Source organism: Patagioenas fasciata, chromosome 4, assembly GCF_037038585.1.
Source record: "Patagioenas fasciata isolate bPatFas1 chromosome 4, bPatFas1.hap1, whole genome shotgun sequence".
Classification (NCBI taxonomy): domain Eukaryota; kingdom Metazoa; phylum Chordata; class Aves; order Columbiformes; family Columbidae; genus Patagioenas; species Patagioenas fasciata.
Window position 1 is genome coordinate 8,735,413 of NC_092523.1, and position 16,215 is coordinate 8,751,627.

Sequence of the window (16,215 nt, forward strand, 5' to 3'; positions counted from 1 at the left end):
ATGAGGGAACTAATTAGAAGACGTTACGATGGTTGTACATCCAGTGGCAGCACTGCACGAAATTACTTTAGCAGATCTCAAACCTCATTATGCTCAGTATCATTCCTTTCCTTGTGCTGGCCTAGCTTGTCTAAGCATCCAGAACCTGCCCAAAATTTAACTGCTGCAAGCAGATTGGTTATTTCTAGTCCAAGTATCTTCAATGGAGACACAAGATCTTTTAAGGACTGCTGAATTACAAGTCCAATGGATTTGTGTCCATAAACCCACTTCAGGCCTTGTCCATCATAGGCAAAAGCTTAGGGGCTCCAACAGCTGAGCCCAAGTATTTAATGACAGCCTATTTCATGATTCACCTAACAGCTCAACACTCACTGGGAAGACACCTTTCTCATGGCAGCTCTTCCCTTCTACTACATTACAATGCACTAAATGCAAATTCAAAACAAGATGTCAAAATATAAACTGAGGGGATGGACACAACCCAAATTTTACTGTACACTCACTTCAAGAGTTTGATTTAATCTCTAAAGAGTCCTCATTTTCTCCTTTTAGCAAGGCATAAAACCAACAAAAACCCAAAACATAAACACAAACCACAGCAAAAAAACCCCAACAAAACAAAACACTCTACAACAAATTCACAAAAAAAGGACTACTGAACCCATATATTCCTTTTATGATGGAACTCTGACAAATTATAACAGCAAAAGCAGAGTAACAGGGATTTTTAAAGTCTTCAACTCTTCTGCATAAAGAAAAAATGCCAGAAATGTAATGTAGTCCTTTATTTACAATCATAATAAATACATGGAAGCATGCACACTGGAACAAGGTTATAAATGTTACTTCTTAAAAAAGTGCTGTATAAAGTTCCTCATATACACACGCTGCATACTCTGCAGTGTGTGACTGAGCCACCCCTGTGCTGGGACACCACTGAACACCATATGCCTGAGCACACCTGGAAAACATGTTTTTGAAGAGACTGGGAGAAGTTTCTAGGGAAGCAGTTCACTTCCACTACAGCAGCAAAACAGGCTTTTGGCCCTTGGCTACACTGCCAGCCCCACAGCGAGGCTGTGCCGTGTCACCACAAGTGCTTCCACAGTTCTCCAGTGGCCTTATGAAGAGTCAAACCAAATTCCTGGAAAGAGACAATTCCCAGCTCCAACAGACAGTTGCATCCCAGTATATGCTACATAAAATGCCACATGGACTGTAAGAAGTTCTTTTAAATGACACATGAATCTGGTCTCCACTGTCACCACAGCCTGCCCTCTGTCCTGAGCACAGTGCTAGGAGAGCAAAATAGAGGAGAGCACACCTCAACACCATCACAAGACTTAGCCTGGACACCCCATGCCCAAGAGCTGTTCCAAAACTGCAAATACTGCTGCTCACCTCCAATTTCTGTAAGAAAAGGTGGCACTGAACTCACCCTCTTAGGCTCTCAGTAGTAGGTTGGCTCTTTGGGTCAGGCTGTAACATACAGAAAAGCAAAATCCAGCTATTCAGGCTGTGTTGCTGTTCAGCAACACAGCTGTTCACCCCCTTAAAGACAGGGAGCCAATTTTGATAAACCATCTACCCTTCTTTTCTCTTCTCTCACTAGGCTTAAGCAAATGCTAGCTTAATCCATCTCATCTCCAAGAACAGTAAATAAGCCAAATGGATGATCACCAGATCCAAAAGTTAAGAACAGTTTAACAACTGGAGAAAGGTTGGAATGATCTACATTCTTTTGAAGCAGTTCTTCAAGATGCATGTACAATTCTGGGCCAGCAGAGAAAACATGGTTTAACTCCTTGGTTTAAGGGGTGGCCATTCTTCAGTCTGAATCAATATTGGACCAATTCACCATCATAACATTAGCACACTCTAAGTAGCACGATCTTCAAAAGGCAACAGCAGGATCCATCAACTGAAGTAGCCTTTACAATATGATGCACATCATCTGTTGATGCAGGTAAAGAAGAAACACTCTCACAAAGGCTTTAGGGAACATCCATCATCATTGTTGCACAGGCTTAACGAAACTGAAGTTTTACACTTGAAGCAGAGCTTGCAGAAAATGATCTATTCTTAAAGATCTGGAGAAACCAAAACAAAAAGATAGATCATATTTATAAGATGCTGTTATCCATCTAGCAATTAACAGCAAAATGTTTACTCTCTTAAGTTGTAGTGATACAGTAGTAGTAAATGTAACAGAGCATTGCAGATGGTGAGCTTAAAGTATAGCATCAAGACAAAGCCATATTGGCCGTACTAAAGAAAGTGCTATAGATAGTATGAACACTTTGAGAACTTAACTTATTGGAAAAATAGGGTACTACATACCCTGTATTGCTAAATTATCTGTCAAAGAGAAAATGAAGTACTTGAGCTTATCTTTCCCAACCCCTCACATAACTTTCACTTATTAAAAGACATTTTTCTCTCAATTTTAATTAACAAATCCCTTCCCATATCTTAAGTGCCCTACTAAGGATTTTTCCTTTAAAAAGCAACCAGATACATTCAAACTTATAGACATTTAACTGGGCTCCAAATAGCAAGGTTTATTTTTCTGTTTAAGACAAATTTTCTTTTCGCAAAATGGTGGGTGGTGTGGGGTTCTACCATATAACTCACTATCTAGTTTTCAAGCAACGTTCGTTTTCTACAGATGAAGTTCCTGCCATTTGAGAGAGCTCATCACACCTAAAAACCACAGTTAAAGATAGCGTCTCTCCCATTTACAGATCTTTGCTTCCCAGGACACCAATGTGTCATAGAGATGCTGTTTAATTCATTTTCTACATGTTATATGTCACAAAGATAGTTTTTCGATTAGACTGAGTGATTATGAACCCACTGACTTTACAACAAAGACAACTGCAAAGCAGCTAAATATCAACTGACTTTGTAGAAGACTAGAAAGGCTCTTTTAGCTGTGATGTATAGAGACATGCTTCTTTTACCTGCACATTTCATCTTATGGTGATTGCATATATGCTGACTGTAAATCTCTTCCTCTTTCAACGCATATTTTATGTGACTGCACCAGTTTTCCAAGACTTCATCTGCTGATCTCAGACTATATCCCTATTCTTCAAATCATTTTCTGCCACAGGAGAAAGTCCGTCTTCGATCCTTCTATATACAAAGAGAGACTAGATATTTTCAAATACTGAATTAGCACTTTAGAAAAGTGAATCCATATTGTCTTATTCATGCTCAAAGAATTTAAATGAAAAACCAATACAGTCAACAGGAAAAAACTGCGATCAGCACAATTTTTTTTAAAAGCTCTGTCTTTTCCTCATATTGATATAATTCAAAACCTATGTAATGTAAAACTAATTGTATGCCATATTCTTAATTGGTTTTGTTACGCAAAATATTTCAAGATTAATGTTTCAGAGCCTGTATTAAGTGTAGATCAAAGGTAATCAAATCACACAGACTATCAGTTAAAAAAAAAAAAAAAAAAGCTATTTGACCCAAGATACTACCCATCCTATTAATGCATCACAGGAACCTACACTCCAAAAGAAAATTTTCATTGATACCATTGCAAATGCAAAGTTTTGACTTCCTCACAAAAATACGAAGAAGTAGAAAAGCTGCTACTGAAATTTTTTTTTTTAAATGGCACTTTATGTTTGGGTGATAAAATACATTATGCTTTCTGGCCAAACAGGCAAATATTTTAATTTACCAAGTCTGAAGTATTGGATGTTTTAATTAATATGCTGCATTGAATACAAGAGGATGGGATAAAACACTAATATAACAAAGGAACAAAAAGAGAAATCAATCTGCTTGAACAGAACAGCTGGACTCTGTAGAACGATACTGTGTATGGGCTACTGAAACAGAATAGGTAACATAAGTAGTCCGCATGAACTCACCTTAGTATTTAAATTTTTTTTCTCATTATTCTATCTTCAGCATTTGTACTTCCCCACCTCCTTTCAGGGTATTGTGACTGATGTCCTTCCAATAAACTGCTACAAAGTTTAAGCCTACAAATAAAACACATTAAAAACAACTAAGTAGCTTTATTACAGTAAAGTTTTTATATGAAATACAGCTACGACCTACTATTTAATATGGATTATAACATGAGAACAAGGACAGAATTTTACTACACAACATATAAATATTGACCAACACACCCCTAAGAATAGTAAAACAAACAAATCTATGTTTTATAATAAAAGTTTGGATTGAAATACAGTAATAAAGCAACTATGCTTCTAACTTAATAGGCCAAAAAAGATCCTGATTGATAAGCTGCACTTTATACCTCTCCAGCCTGAAGTCTGTATCTCTGCAAGTGTTGCTGTCAGGTAGAAAGAAGTTGTTTTTTTCCTGTTTCTGATTGTTCCATCCTGAAGAACAACTGGCTGGAATGGGGTCACTGCATAAAAACAAATAACTACTATTGTTGTCAGCTACAAAAAGTTCATCTCTCAGGAGACAGAGAGGAAACTTTCAGCTCTTAGGCTCAGGAAGTGAGAGGTTAGTAACAACCATGGGGATCAATTCTGTAAAATATCATTGTTTTCCATTCGACAAAGAGGGTGAAAGGCGCTCAGCATCTTTCAGCATTACTTAATAGCAGAAGCAGCAGAAAGCAATAGATGAATAGTCAGACTGGAAAGAGCCAAGTAAACTGAAAGAACACAAATAACAACCAAACATACCAAACACTGGAAGAAGTTCAAGGAGAGAGGAAAAAAAAGTAGTATTTAACAGTGAAGGAAAAAATATTTAAAAAGCCAAGGACACCTTCACAGCACAAGCAATAAACAGGAAAATCATCATATTCACCCTGGTATTTACCTTGTTATTTCTATCCCATGTTGTACTGTCATTACTTTGTCATTTTCACCAAAGACCTCCCACTCTGAGCACCGTGAAAAAGCATCCTGATGTCCTGAGTCAGTAAGACTAGAAAGAAAATGAAAAGGTCTGAAACCACAAACCTTTGTATCACAGTTCCTCTTAATCCTCCTGAAGGGGGCTAAGTACAGAGAAAAAAAACTCATCTGTATAAACATTTTTACTAAGGTTAGTGTGAAAAGTCAACTAAACCCCAAAAAAACTTAAATCATTATTCCAGTTTTCCTGTGGTTCTGACAAAACTTTGCACGGAGTTGAATCATGTTCCCTTCTATGCAGCCTATCATTTCTTATTAATAGAAAGACTTCTTATGTAGCAGCTGAGAAAGGGGGACAAAGGAAATATGATTAAGACCAATCACTATAGGAGCAGTTTAATTCCTAAACAACTTAGAATAAAGAAGGTGTTAGCCTGAAAAACTCTACCCTTCTGTTACTTATTTTGAAGATTAACCTCCCTATGTCCCAGTCTCAGGCTGGGTGACCAGCTCCTTGTTCCAACAAGCATTTTCTCCCAAACCAATGTTTCATGAGGCAGGGAAAAGCTTAATCAAAATATATAAAGCTTCTTTCACATACTTTCATGAACACATATTCTCTGTAATACCTGTAGCAAATGTAACATGGCAATAATTAAACAGGCAGCAAGTTTCAGTATTCACTGTCAGACTTGTGACTGCCCATTGGGCTCCATTCTTTTACTGCAACATTGACCCACTTGTACACACTCCGTATACCAAGAAGTAGAATGCAACGCACATTAAGAGGTATGGGAAATTACTATGCCTGACACTTTCAGAAATTACAACCTCTGACACAGAAACCAGATCCCATGAGAAATCAAGAACAACACATCAGTGTTGCCTAAATCTACAAACAAAAGATAACCTATTTTGTGTCTTCTGACACTTAAGTTCCTTCACATTTGCAGTGGACCACTGTAAATATTTGCTATCATACAACACAATTATTCTGGCATGATTTCCTTTCCTCATTAAATTTCACATACATTTAGATAAAATTAAAGCTATTAACAAATGGAGGGATAAATGCTAGTCATATTCCAAAAGCATCTCCATATGGAGAATCATTTCATACCTTTCCAGTGTATGGTACATATCCACATAATCGTTTTTGCTCTTTGAAACCACAGAGGAATCAGAATTGTTTCTTTTTCTGCGCTTCCATACTGGAGAAGAATCGGGAGAAGAGGAACTACAAAAATATGACAGATTTTACACACACAACATTTTTCATCTCTTTGTAAATGCTTGTAAGAATTCTGCAAAAAAATGGCACATGCTACACAGGAAAACTTTTTTTTTTGGTATGAATCTCAGTCAGAGAAACACTGAGAAAGTGGCTCAAATGCTGATAATCACTGCACTGTATTTTGGAAAGTGAACCCAGTCACAACCACAGAAGAAACTTGGAAACAGAACCATTTTCAGCTCCCACACATTCCCCAGACTGAGATCTCAGTAAACACGGAAACGTATGAGGCACTTTACTCTTAATCACTCTGCTCTTCTGCAGGCAGGGTAACACTGTTAATTAAGGATGGTCACTCTTCCTTCTGAAAAAGGTATCTTACTTTTAGCACTCACCAGTGGTTAAAGAAACCTCAGTACTCCACTGTGTAAACAGAGAAGCTAAAAAAATACTGCCTTTTCTGTTGTTGCTCATGCAATTCTATAACACTGGTAATTTTTCCACATTCATGCTTTGTATCAGTGATGTACCATTCAACAGCAAGTGGCAAACTCCAAATCCGAGCAATAACTGCCCTCCCTCATTAAACATTTCCTAATAAAACCTGACAGAATTAACACGTATTGAATTATTTCAATAAGTTAACCAAAAAAGTTTTATCTGGTACCTCTCTGGTGTGTAGTCAGTCTGTCTCCACTCATCTTCACACTCATTTCTCTTCTGCTTTTCATCAAATAGAAGGGAGCCAGAATCATCCTGGTCTTTGCAGAACCACTCCTGGGAACTGCCTGAGGGTTCTGTACTACTGAAAAAAAGGAGGAAAAAAAAAAAAAAGGATATAAACCACTACCCATCTGGCTTACTGCTCCAAGCAGAAGACAGTTAAGCTGCAGTAATAATTAACAGTCCATCTCACATGACATCCAAATCGTGCAAACAACTGCAACTTCCACCATAGGTCAATTACAACACAGTTAAAACTATTTACACAATGCAGTTCCAGAACTAACAGAAGCCCATTCACTCTTTGCCTCCTAATTTACTAGTCCAAATCTTGTAAAGTATCAGGTGGTGTCAGTTAAAAGAGCTAGCCTTGTTACAGAAATTCAAAGTTCTGAAAAGATTAAAAAACCCCCAACATCCTGAACACAGCTGCCACTCTCCTGCAGAGAGCACTGAAATGTCTCTATAATCCTCTCATATTCATCAAATCCTCTAACATACTGTTATTGCAGGAGAAAAGTGGTTCCACTGACAACAGGAAAATGAAAGATGGAAAAGTTACCAAGGTCAAGGAACAGTAATCACCAAATTTCTGCTTATGGCTGTCACTTTCTAGAAAAGTAATTTTGCCTTGTGCTGACTAGTGTAAACACACAGGGGAAGGGAATATACAATTGTAGGCAGACCAAATGCCTTCCTCCCCCCAAAGCACCTTATTGGAGATGAATTTAGACTAAATAATGATAATATCTTGAAGACTAACAGAATTCAGAAGAAAAACAAGGCATTCAAGGTGATTCCCATTTCTGATGCTCTAGAATACAGACTCCTCCTGTGAAGCAAGATTCATCTATTGAATTAATTCACTCACACACACACTGGTTGCAGATCCCAGGTTTCTTCAGGAGGATCCCAGGCATGCAGTGCTATCTTCCACAGCCTGATCTGCTGGTCCCAGGATCTACGGCTGTACTTCTTAAATTTGTTGGGAGTTCTGGGGTGAACTCCTGGTATTCGCTGATTCCTGTATACACAGTAACATTTATTATTTCAGAACATAATTTTCCTTCTTAAAAAAAACAACTCAGCACATCAGATCACACAAGCATCAGTGACCTAATAAATTAAATTTTCATATTTTTAAACACTTATCTGAAATGAGTGTATTCTAAAACATCATCAGAACCAGAAGACACCAGCAACAACTACCAATAACATGCTGAATCAGATCAGAGGTTTATCCAGTCCAGCATTCTGACAGCTGCCAAAAGCAGAACCCTACTGCCCTTGGACAAACACAAAACAGAAGCAACATAACTCTTACCACTTCGATAGTATCCTAGCCTCCAGCTACTTCTATCTCAATTTTACTGAGTCAGGTGCAGTTTATTTGTAGCTCTTACTGTACTGAGTCTGGCAGGGATGGGGTTAACTTCCTTTATAGCAGTCCCTGCTACTGCTGCATTCTGGATTTATGGCTAAAACAGTACTGATAACACAATTTTTGGCTATTGCTGCACAGTGCTTGCACAGCTTCAAGGTAATTTCGTTCTCTCACTCTGCCTCACTCCATCCCACAGCTGTTAAGATGAAGGTGAACAAGAAGCTGAGAAGGGAAACCGCTGGGACAGCTGACTCAAATTATCCAAACAGATATTCCATACCATATAAAGTCATGCTCAGAAAAAAAAAAAAAAAAAAAAAAATCAGGTAGAGAAGATGGGGAGGCATCTTCCATAGCAGTCAGAGCTCAGAGACTGCCAGGGCACCACTCTGTTGAGGGAGGTAGTGAGCATTTGCATCAGTTGCTTCCCACCCCCCTTTCTTTCCTTCACCTATAAACACCCTTATCTCAATCTATCTGTCTTCTCACTTTGCTCTTCCTATTCCTTCCCCACCCCACTGGGGAGAGGGAGTGAACAAGTAGCTAAGTGGGTACTTGGTTGCTGGGAGGGGTCGACCCATAAGTATCTTCAGTGAGCTTTTATTCCACAATTATCCATGCATTATTACAACGGGGACTGCTATAATTCTATATGACATCTGTCTTTTGGGAGTACAGAAAACAAAGCACCACCACTCTCCAGGTAAAATGTAAACAACATGCCTTTTCCACTGAATCTACACAGGGCAGACACTACAACAACACTGAGATCACCCAATGGCTGGAAGTGCTATTTCTCAGATGGTATCTCAAACCTCAGTCCTGCCCACCACAGGAGAGCTCACTCAAACTGTACCTTCAGTACAAAATAATCCCATCTAAAGTCCTATCATACTGGAGTCATCTTTAAGCCCGCACATGGTGGGGAAGCATAATGTTTTAAATCACACAGAAGTACCTTGGTCTCAAATGGTTTCCCCTACCAGCTTCACAGATCGATGTACTTAGCTGTAACACTTTTTGTAAGATAAAAAGATGCCTGCTAAGGGATAGTATTATACACTACGGTGTTAAAATGCCACCAAGAACACTTTTTGTAAGATAAAAAGATACCTGCTAAGGAAAAAAAGTGTTATTGAAGATGGAATCATGATATTGTGTGATATCACTGATCATTTTTGGTGTCTGCTGTTGATTTTTAGTCATCTAGTCTAATCTTTCAAATTTTTCAACAACAAGGCTGCAGCATCCACCACACTTGGCTGGCAATTTTCACAACAGATTCTTACAGGTAAAATCCACAGAAAGCAGGTAATTTTAAGTAGCAAGGCGTGTAGAAAAAACTCTAAAGTCAACCCTCAAAACAAAAAAACAATAACATAGATGCAAATCTAGACATTAGTACAGTATAGCTTCTGAGTCTTAAAAGCTCCACAGTAAGCACAAGGGCTGGCTAAGAAATCTTGATTTAAGTGCCACAATTTGCAGACTCTGAAGCCCAAAACAGAATGACAGAGAAAGCAAGAAATCCAGATTTTGATTTGCTGGTTACTGATGAATCACTGAGGACTTGTTTCCTTTGCCAACACTTGAATGCAAGGCTTTATTTAGTCCTCAGCCAAAGCCGTCATTTCCTCATATCAATTAACTTCACACTGGCCTAGCAACAGTCACCAGAAGTATCACAGGGTGCTGACTAGTAAGGAATTTATTTAAAGTATGTTTGGTAATAGCAACAGCAATACACAATGGGAACATTTAGCATTCAATTTTCCCTAAATTCACTTGTATGCAGAAAATACCTGGTTTCTCTAAGGAAAAAAAAACATCAATTGATTCAAGTTTTCTTCAATTACTGTTCACGTAATTTTCAGGAACAAAGAAGAATTTATTTGGAAATATGCAACTTACTTTGGAACTTCTTTAATGTATCTGTCATAAGCAAGGGTATTCTTTCCAAAATTGATCTGTTTCTGTCTTCTCCTCAGAACCACTTCATCTGTTTCCCTTTCTGTTGTATTAGTAGAATCCCTTGAAACAGAATTTAAAAATAAACATTAGAAGTACATTGAAAAGAACATTCATGGCTTTACAACAATTCATATAAACACAAACTCTAGAACTGAACGCATCCTTACTGTGATAGAGAGGAAAAATAACTCTTTCTTCAGCATTTTACAGTAGTGAAAGTTGTGCTAACCAAATTAATCATTACAACAAACAGAGTAGGTTTTGCAAGTTCACACAATTGCTTAGGTTGGTAATAAGTAAACATACACCTGAGGGTACCAGTGCTTAACCTGCCTTATTAGAAATTTATATATAGTCCTACAATAAGGAAGTGAAATGACACAAGATTATTGCATGTATGTGTAGCAACCTCCTAACATAAATACAAAAAAGCTTAAACTCAGTAAAACAAAGACGGGTAACACAAAGGAGGCTAGTTGGAATGATCTAATAGCCATTTCTCTCTATAAGCCTCAACAGCTGTTTCTGTTTGTTTCACTATCCAGTATTTTCTTTTATGGAAAGTTGTAATTAACTTGAAATTTAAGACGAAAAAGAAGAGAATCTGAAATTATCATACAAGCAGCTTTTGAGATAAAACTTCTCAATGCTACACTCTCCTTAAGGCTTGATATGAAATGGCCTGGCGGTGCTTCAAATCTTCATTAATGCATGCAAAATAGCTGCAGAACATCAGATGGCTATTGTAAAACCAACATAACAATAGCTGAAAATTATTCAATACCTACTTTGTAATTTTTTTACTTGATGTCCTCGTTGTTTTGTCTTCTTCAGTTCTACCTTCCCAGCTGGGGCAACTAGAAAGAGGCCTGGGGTATTCTGGTCTTGTAGAGCTGTAAAATAATGAAAACTCAATATGAACATTTGACATTCATAACGTGGTTAGTAAACAGGACTTTAATAGTGGACAAAAACAGCTCCACAACTGTAACACCATGCACATACCCCTAATCTATTTCAGTTCAAAGTCAAATGAATCAAAACATCGCAGCTTAAGATGCCTTCAGCAGTGATGCAAGATTATCAGTTTTACTTTGCAAGGAAACAAAACGGTCATGAAGTAAATTTCATGTCAGAACACAGACCTGACCAACTCTTAAAATTCTCCTACCTCAACCAATACAAATGCTTCTCTCTACTACTTGAGGACCTTCTCAACACTGCCATTCTGTCAAAGAGCACAATCCATGAAATTACTTGAGCTCAGAATCATCAGTTTAGTTACTGCTCTCTGTCATCAGCTACAGACTTTCTGAAGGACAGAGGAGATGCTTAAGGAACAGAAAAATGCCCATCACATCAGCAGAAGTAACATTTTGTGAGACACCATCATACCCCAACATATCATTTCAAGAATGTAAACTCTGCTGTATAAAGCCAAAAAGTGAGCCACGAAGCTCTTAATCAGCTGGATCACTCATGATCTCTGAAGAAACACTTAACAAGGTTCCTCAATAACTCACAAAAAATATAATAAATGAAAAGTGTATAATACTGTAATATTCTGAAATGCTGATAATTTCTTCTTTCGGTCTATCTACTTCTTTCAATGCTAATACCTCAACATTTAACATAAGTAATATAGAAGCAGATTTAGATTATAGTCTTACTTCCCTAAACAGTTTCACATCCACAGATGAAATTACTATCCACGCTGCCAATGTCATTTTAACACAAGACAAAGATTCCACACTAAGAAGGAATGTATCTACTCAGCAAAAGAGAAACACCAAATGCTGCCAACACATCCAGTTTGATTCAAAAATCGTAGTTACTATTTTTTTATGACAGCAAAGACACAGAAAACACTCCTGAATACAAGGTCTTTCCTAAGCTCCTCAAAAGATTAATTTATTAACTGATGTAATATTAAACATGCCATCAGAAATTACAATTGCCTTCCTATAATGTGATACTCAGAAACGTATAAACTATATTAAAAAAATTTGAGTTCCCTCAGTAAACTATTTCATCTCTTAAGTTCTACTCAGTTTTCTGCACCTATGCAAGCACTCACCACTTTTCATACTGTCAGACATTTAATATACCAATCTCAACCACTTCTTCCACCTGAGGTCTTTAGTCTACAACATTCAAAAGCAAAGCAAGACACTCCAAGAACTACCTACCTATAAAATTTGATCTCATCTCAAATTGTCTCCAGTACAAAAAAAAAAAAAAAAAAACCCAAAAGTATTTACTAAAAAATGTAGTACAGCTGAATATACCAAGTGTATTGCCAAGTGAAGAAACAAACACTCTTTGCCCACACCTACACATAAAGAAGTGTAAATAAACCATAAAAAGTAACAGCACACTGTTTCAATGGGAGCTTTATACCAATATTTCAGAGTTCAGCAATAAAGGGCTTAAATGACTGTACCAGTACGCACCATTTCTCTCTTTCGTGTGGAATACTGGCTAATATTATGTCATGTACGTCAATTAACCAAACTCAGTGGTCTACTTGTATAATGTAGGTACCATTTCCTAATTCTTATTAGAATTAGGAATCAGTATTATTAGAAAACATTTAATTTAATCACATCCAGGGTTTTGTTGGATTCCTAAAGAGTGCAAAGTGAAGATTCAAACAAACTTAACATTTATTCCTTACCTCTCCAGCCATTGGTCTAAATGTCTACATCGATATTCATCAGACACCAAGGAATCTGAATCATTCCAGCTTCTACATTCTTGCTCTTGATGCCAGCAGTGTGGATATTGCACGGAACTAGAAAATAAGAATTCTCATCAGAAATCAAGTCACTGGTAGTCAGTGAACATTGTCTATACAAAACAAATATGGACAATCTGAGCATCACCATTTATAGTTACAAAATGCTGATTTGGCAGAGATATGTGATTTGCATCAGTTTCCTCATTCAGGCAACACTAACTTAACAAAGGTGTTAGACAAAAGGTCTTTGACTAATGCAGTTAAGGCATCAGAATTTTTAAATAAACCATTGATACCTAGCTAACAAGAGTACATGCTTCTCTATTTGAAAACAAAAAGGGGGGAAAAAACAACTGAGGACTGCCACCAGTGTTCATGGCACTGCTGAAACATGCCAACATTGATAGATCCTCTGTCAGCAATGCATTATTTGACGCTTATATACCATTTTATCCAGCACTGAACTAATGAAAGAGGCAAATACAGAAACATCAACACAGGAGAACAGTATGTCTAAGGAGAAGCAGGTCAAATGTTCACGTGTAAACAAGTTTACACAGGATATTCTTCAGCAGGCACTGCTGTGGAGTCCTCACAAGTAAGCATGGGACAAGGAGCTAGAGCAGGGTGCTTGCAACATGCTGGAAAGACAGCCAGAGATTCCTTACAGGTTAAGAATTACCTGCATTTTCCTCCTCAGTTCTGGTGGCTTTGACATCTTAAATAACAGATTACCAAAGAAAACACTGTCACAGCTCTACTAACATCACACCTGGCTTCTGCGATAAAGACCACACTTGCCTGAGAGAATGACCCTACATTGGAGGCTGCACACAGTAAATATACTGTTCTGTATGTGCAAGTAAACTGTAAACAGATCACTCTGTATATGTGAGGTCTCTGCACTTGTTAAGTCAAAAAGTGACACGGAACAAAGGTTTTTGTTATTTTAATGTTGGATTAACAACCTATGTTTTCTTTCCCTTCCTCCTCCTCCCTGACTGGCTATTGGGAATCTCCTGTTCCCAGAGGGCTCAAAGCTACTAACACACAACACAAAAAGCTTACTCCAAATCATGGATCTAGGCAAAAGGACACTTTCAATACATTCTGAGGGAACTGGGGCTGTTTAGCCTGGAGAAAAGGGGGCTGAGGGGAGACCATTAATGTTCTCTAGCAGCTACCTGAAAGGAGGTTGAAGCATAGAGGGTGCTGGTCTTTTCTCCTGAGTAGCAAGTGATGGGACAAGAGGAAATGGCCTCAAGTTGTGCCAGGGGAGGTTCAGATTGGATATTTGGAAAAAAATTCTCCATGGAAAGGCTGCCCAGGGAAGTGGTGGAGTCACCATCCCTAGAGCTGTTTAAAAGGTGTATATGTGAGGCTCTTAGGGATATGGTTTAGTGCGAGTTAGGTTATAGTTGGACTCAATGATCTTACGGGTCACTTCCAACCAAAATGATTCTGTGATTCAGACTTTGCAAAGGCAGTCAATGGATAAAACCTTTAACTATCCTCAATAACAATTACTCAACTTAAAGACTTAAAGTAATAAAAATAAGGTACAATACCCAACACGCCTTAGGTACAACATTATTTGACTATCTAGGGAAACACACTAATCGTAAATCATGACATTTAGAAATAGAATCATAGAATGTCCTGAGTTGGAAGGGACCCACAAAGATCATCCAGTCCAACTCCCGTCCCTGCATGTGACAACCCCACAGTTCACACCGTGTGTCTGAGGGTGTTGTTCAGTCTCTTCTTGAACACTGTCAGGCTTGGGGCTGTGACACTTCCATGGGGAGCCTGTTCCAGTGCTCCAGAACCCTCTGGGTGAAGAACTTTTATCTAATGTCCAACCTAAACCTCGCCTGGCACATCTTCCTCCCCTGGCAAATACTCCAGCATTTCTTTACCTCCAGGGTACGCCCTCCCACCTCAGCGCCAGCCTGGTGACCGAAGCAGCCGCTGCGCGGAGCCTCCCTCAGCGAGGGCGCGCGCCCGCCCGCCCACACACCGCAGCCCCGTGCGCTCTACAGATGCCCTGAGGGAGCAATACCAGCCACGCCACAGCCGCCCGCCTCACCCGTGATAGCTCCTACCTGCGCAGCTCCCCCGGCTCCCCGCCGGTGTGGCACGGCAGCTCCCGCTGCTCGCGGGACATGGCTGAGGAGAAGCAGCTCCAGCACCGCGCAATATGGCGGCGGCCCCGCCTCCCGAGGGGAGGGAGGGAGGGGGAACAGCGCGCGTGCGCGGCGTTCCCGCCCAGCGGGGTGAGGCTGCGCATGCGCACAAGCCCGCAGGCAGAGAACCGGGCGGGGGCTGAGGGATGGGAAGGTTCGTAAATCAAGGGAAAATATGTCGTTTCTGCTAAAAAGCCGATCAGGTTGTAAGGAACGTTTAACGAAGAACTGTTGTTTTTACATAACTGAGGATCTGGCGCCTGACCCCAGCAGGGGGGAAGGACCGAGAGACATCAGACTGTGAATCCTTAATGTAAAACAGTCTATTCCCAGAATATATGCTGATAGCTGTATACGTATTGATATCTGTATTTATGAGTTAATTTAGGGGGAAGTGTAGCCAAAGTACCAGGAATCCATATCTTAAGTAGATTGATAAGGGGAAGGGTATTGTAGCCTGTAAACCCTGAAGTACCACCAATGGGGCACAGGGGGGGGGAAATTGTGGCCAGGATTTTGGGGGGATAAAAGCAGGGGCTTTTTGCCCTATTGTGTGTGCCTACCTATAGGTAGAACACTGGGTGTTGCAATATTGTTATTAAAAAAATTGCTTTGCTGAGAGATCCTATTTGCAGAATAATTGTTTCCTACAAGGTTTTACAGAGGGAAGCTGGGGGGCGTTGGGTCCTGCAGCCCCTGGCGCTGTGAGGAGGCAGAATGCAGCTTCCCCCCCGCGAAGGGCACCGTTTCCATCACGACTGCTCCCTCACCCAGCGCAGGGGACAAAAAAAAAACAGCCCTGGTATTGATGCACTATCTCCCTTATTAACCAAAGACTTGGTTTCGGCCAAGTTAGCCTTCAGCTAGATGTGGTGAGATAAACCGCCTCAGCAAAGAGGGCTGGCAATCACCACAATGTACGCTCTAGAGAAACGTGTCCCGCATTTCATACCATTAATGGAATTCACTGCATTCTTCTATTGCCTGCACTTGTTAATGTATCTAAGCAATGCCACAATAACAAAAAAAAAGTTTTATACAGGACACATCATTGCTATATACCAGTGCTCCCCTGGAAAGACAAACTTCTAGTCATGGCCCCT

At 39.4% G+C, this 16,215-nt stretch overlaps 1 protein-coding gene across 4 annotated transcripts; it reads right to left on the minus strand.

Annotated features, from left to right (window-relative positions):
• Positions 1-773: 773 nt before the first annotated feature.
• On the minus strand, positions 774-15,144 carry LOC136101110 (uncharacterized). Of its 4 annotated transcripts, none has more exons than XM_065836938.2 (12): positions 15,032-15,144; positions 12,864-12,980; positions 10,975-11,079; positions 10,127-10,246; positions 7,703-7,855; positions 6,776-6,910; positions 5,995-6,111; positions 4,837-4,944; positions 4,298-4,411; positions 3,900-4,013; positions 2,967-3,158; positions 774-2,093 (listed from the first exon to the last, which is right to left on the minus strand). In XM_065836938.2, exons 1-10 carry the CDS (start codon positions 15,091-15,093, stop codon positions 3,908-3,910), a joined length of 1,137 nt encoding a protein of 378 aa, XP_065693010.1. In that variant the 5' UTR covers positions 15,094-15,144; the 3' UTR covers positions 774-2,093; positions 2,967-3,158; positions 3,900-3,907. The 4 variants fall into 4 exon arrangements, with proteins under 4 accessions (XP_065693010.1, XP_065693009.1, XP_065693007.1 ...); XM_065836937.2 differs by having other exon boundaries at positions 2,967-3,141; positions 6,776-6,913; XM_065836935.2 differs by having other exon boundaries at positions 6,776-6,913.
• Between the last annotated feature and the right edge of the window lie 1,071 nt (positions 15,145-16,215).

Bases quoted from the DNA above. Each gene is read 5' to 3' on its own strand.
- LOC136101110 (XM_065836937.2), bottom strand. From the start codon at position 15,093: ATGTCCCGCGAGCAGCGGGAGCTGCCGTGCCACACCGGCGGGGAGCCG. The intron at 7,856-10,126 runs GTAAGTTGCATA...CTGTGTATACAG, and splicing joins TACATTAAAGAAGTTCCAAA to GAATCAGCGAATACCAGGAG. The intron at 6,914-7,702 runs GTGAGTGAATTA...CCTTTTTTTCAG, and splicing joins GATCTGCAACCAGTGTGTGT to TAGTACAGAACCCTCAGGCA.